The sequence below is a fragment of the Geospiza fortis genome, unplaced genomic scaffold (assembly GCF_000277835.1).
Source record: "Geospiza fortis unplaced genomic scaffold, GeoFor_1.0 scaffold145, whole genome shotgun sequence".
Lineage (NCBI taxonomy): Eukaryota > Metazoa > Chordata > Aves > Passeriformes > Thraupidae > Geospiza > Geospiza fortis.
The window spans coordinates 1344363-1346943 of NW_005054362.1; the positions used below are offsets into that span (position 1 = coordinate 1344363).

A 2581-nucleotide genomic window follows, 5' to 3' on the forward strand; every position below is an offset into this window, starting at 1 on the left:
TGCTGAGAACACAAGCAGTGGTGTGAGGACACCAACCCTGCAGGACAGGAACAAAGTGGAAAATTGTTTTGTTTGTGGTGAGGTGAGCTATGAAGAAGCCACACTGCAATCCTGCCATGACCAGAACAGTGGCAGTTTCAGTTGATTTTTGGGCTAAGTTTAAGGCTGCCTAAGCCTGTTGTCAGGGACTTTGGAAAGAATCCTTGAGCTTCCTTCAAGGACAGATATCAAAAACCTCGTGCAAATTGCCAATATTGGCTCTCACATGAAGGTGAAGTTGAAACAACACAATGCTATGGCTTCACCTGCTAGGAAATGCTTGGATTTGGGGTTTTTGCAAAGATAAAAGCACTCTGCTCACTCTCAAACCTACAGCCCCTGACTGCAGTCCAAATGTCTTGAGTGCTTCAGCTTATCACTTAAAAACTCATAAAAACTCCCCACGTTTAGGATTTTGGGAAACATATAGGAGGTGGAGGTATAAGCAGATTAAAAAGTAAAGAGAAAAGTCATAATAATAAAAAAGAGCCAAAATGAAAAGCCACTAAATCTCAGGTAAAAACCATCCAAATCTAAAAATAAAGGAAATGTAAAAACCTTATGTGCAAAGTAAATGTCAGCGTGAGCACAACTAATGCTGGCTCTGAACTATTGATTCAGAATAGTCCTGCAAAGTTAAAAAATCCACGTGAATGGTCAATAAAAGGAGAGATCATTTGTTTCCTGTTGAAACCTTTGCTGCTCACGTGGGCATGGACCATCCAGGGGGATGGCACAGAGTCCACACTTTGGACAATGCCTGCAGGACATGGGCCAGCAGCTCCAGAGCAATCCAAGCAGCAGCAAATGCTTTGCACCAAAACTCTGCAAAGCCTGCCAGCTTGCAAGCAGAGCAGACTCTCAGACCATTCTCTTTATTTCAGCTGGCCAAATAAATCAGGAGGAGACACCAGGGGGGAAATTTCCAGCGCTGCCTGTAATGGGTTTAACTTGAGAATGCCCACGACTGCTAAGCATGGCTGAATGCCTGCTCCTGCAATAAACACCAGCCTAATCCTGCAGCTGTGTGCTCAGCAAAATGCCACTGATTTCAGCAGGACCTGTGCCTCAGGGCTGGGACAGCACAGACAGGAGAGGGAAGTTCAGTGAAGATTTAAGCAGTCAGCTTAAATCCGTTCATTCCTCACCCAGCATAGCTCTTCCTGCCTTGTCACTGAAGCAAACACTGCAACTTCTCTTGTGCCAGATTCTCATCACCTCCTCTGTCATAAGCCAGAAAGATACCCACATAATCAAGAGGTCAGTCATTGTCCTTCTCTGGAGCTCATGATCTGACCACCCTGCAAATTGTGTGCTATTCCCTTAGTTCTGTGCCCCTATGAAGTGTTGGGTAGTTGTCCACTGCTGTCTGGGCTCTTCAGGCTCCTCAGTAGCTGAGATGCTCTCCTGGGCACTGGAGAGCTTTAGCTGGAGGTGCCACAGTGTTTAGCACTCGCCTTGCTGCTGCCAGCAAGGCTTTTTCACTGGGTTATAAATCTGAGCTGGTGGCACGCCTTTCCCCCACTAATATTTTTCAATTTTACCTGAAATCCACCAACACAGCAGTGTTCCTGGAAGTTCTTCATCTTGTAAATGATGGTTATTACAGAATGGGCACTTCCAGTAGGGAATGATGGGATCAGAGCTCAAAACCCTCACAGTCTCTGCCCTCCTTTTTCCCTGTCCACTTTTTCCTGGTGGAACATCGTCTTCAGCAGAAATTGTTTCTTTCTTAATTCAGAGCTGCTAAGTACTGCAGCAGCCAGGTCTGCACAGACAGAAGAACCAGCCAAAGTCACGGAATCACAGAGGGTTTGGGCTGGAAGAGACCTGGATCACCTGGTCCAAGGCAGTGACACCTGAACCCTTCCTTGGCCCTGTTATTTATCCCAGCAGACAGAACTGGGGTCTGGCAGTGCTGAATGTCTCACACACACACACACACAGGGTTGTGTTACACCTGCAGGAGAGGCCCAGGTCCTCTTCCTCAGGAATGTGTCCTGAGATTGTGTGGGATTGATGAATGCTCCAGGCAAAGCACTGGTTTTTAAACTGTCCGGTGTTTGAATGAGGGCTGGGGCAGACTGCAAAGCTGATGGCAATTTTGAAATGCTCATTTCCAAATGGCTGTGCTGTAAAAGCAGAGCCCCAGGCACATGTGAGGACATACCTTTTGTTGGAGGTGACAGGGATCCTCCAGCCCTTGATCTGGCTGAGCTCGGTGTCAGAGATCTCGATCTGCAGCGGCAGCCGCGGGACCCAGACCGTCACCTCCAGCTGCGTGGTGAAATGCTGGTAGGTGAAATTCACAATGGTGTCCACTTTGCTCTTCATCTCCTTGCCATTAACAAAGATGGAGTCACAGCTCTCAGAAACCTTAAAAATATATATATATATAAAATTAGGAAATGAATAAAAGTTCCTGAGGAAGAACGGGGATGATACATGAGTGCTAAGACAACACTGCAAATCTAAGTCATGCATATTGCATTTCCAGTTCTCTAATTAGAAGCAAACATTGAAAAATGGACCCCAGGGAAAG

At 46.5% G+C, this 2581-nt stretch overlaps 1 protein-coding gene across 1 annotated transcript in view; it reads right to left on the reverse strand.

Annotated features, from left to right (window-relative positions):
- Window positions 1-2581, reverse strand: part of TMEM132B (transmembrane protein 132B) — a 218896-nt gene that overhangs the window by 9864 nt on the left and 206451 nt on the right. Inside the window, exon 6 of the mRNA XM_031059490.1 lies at window positions 2210-2415. Coding sequence (XP_030915350.1) covers window positions 2210-2415 — 206 coding nt within the window. The remainder of the gene's footprint in view (window positions 1-2209; window positions 2416-2581) is intronic.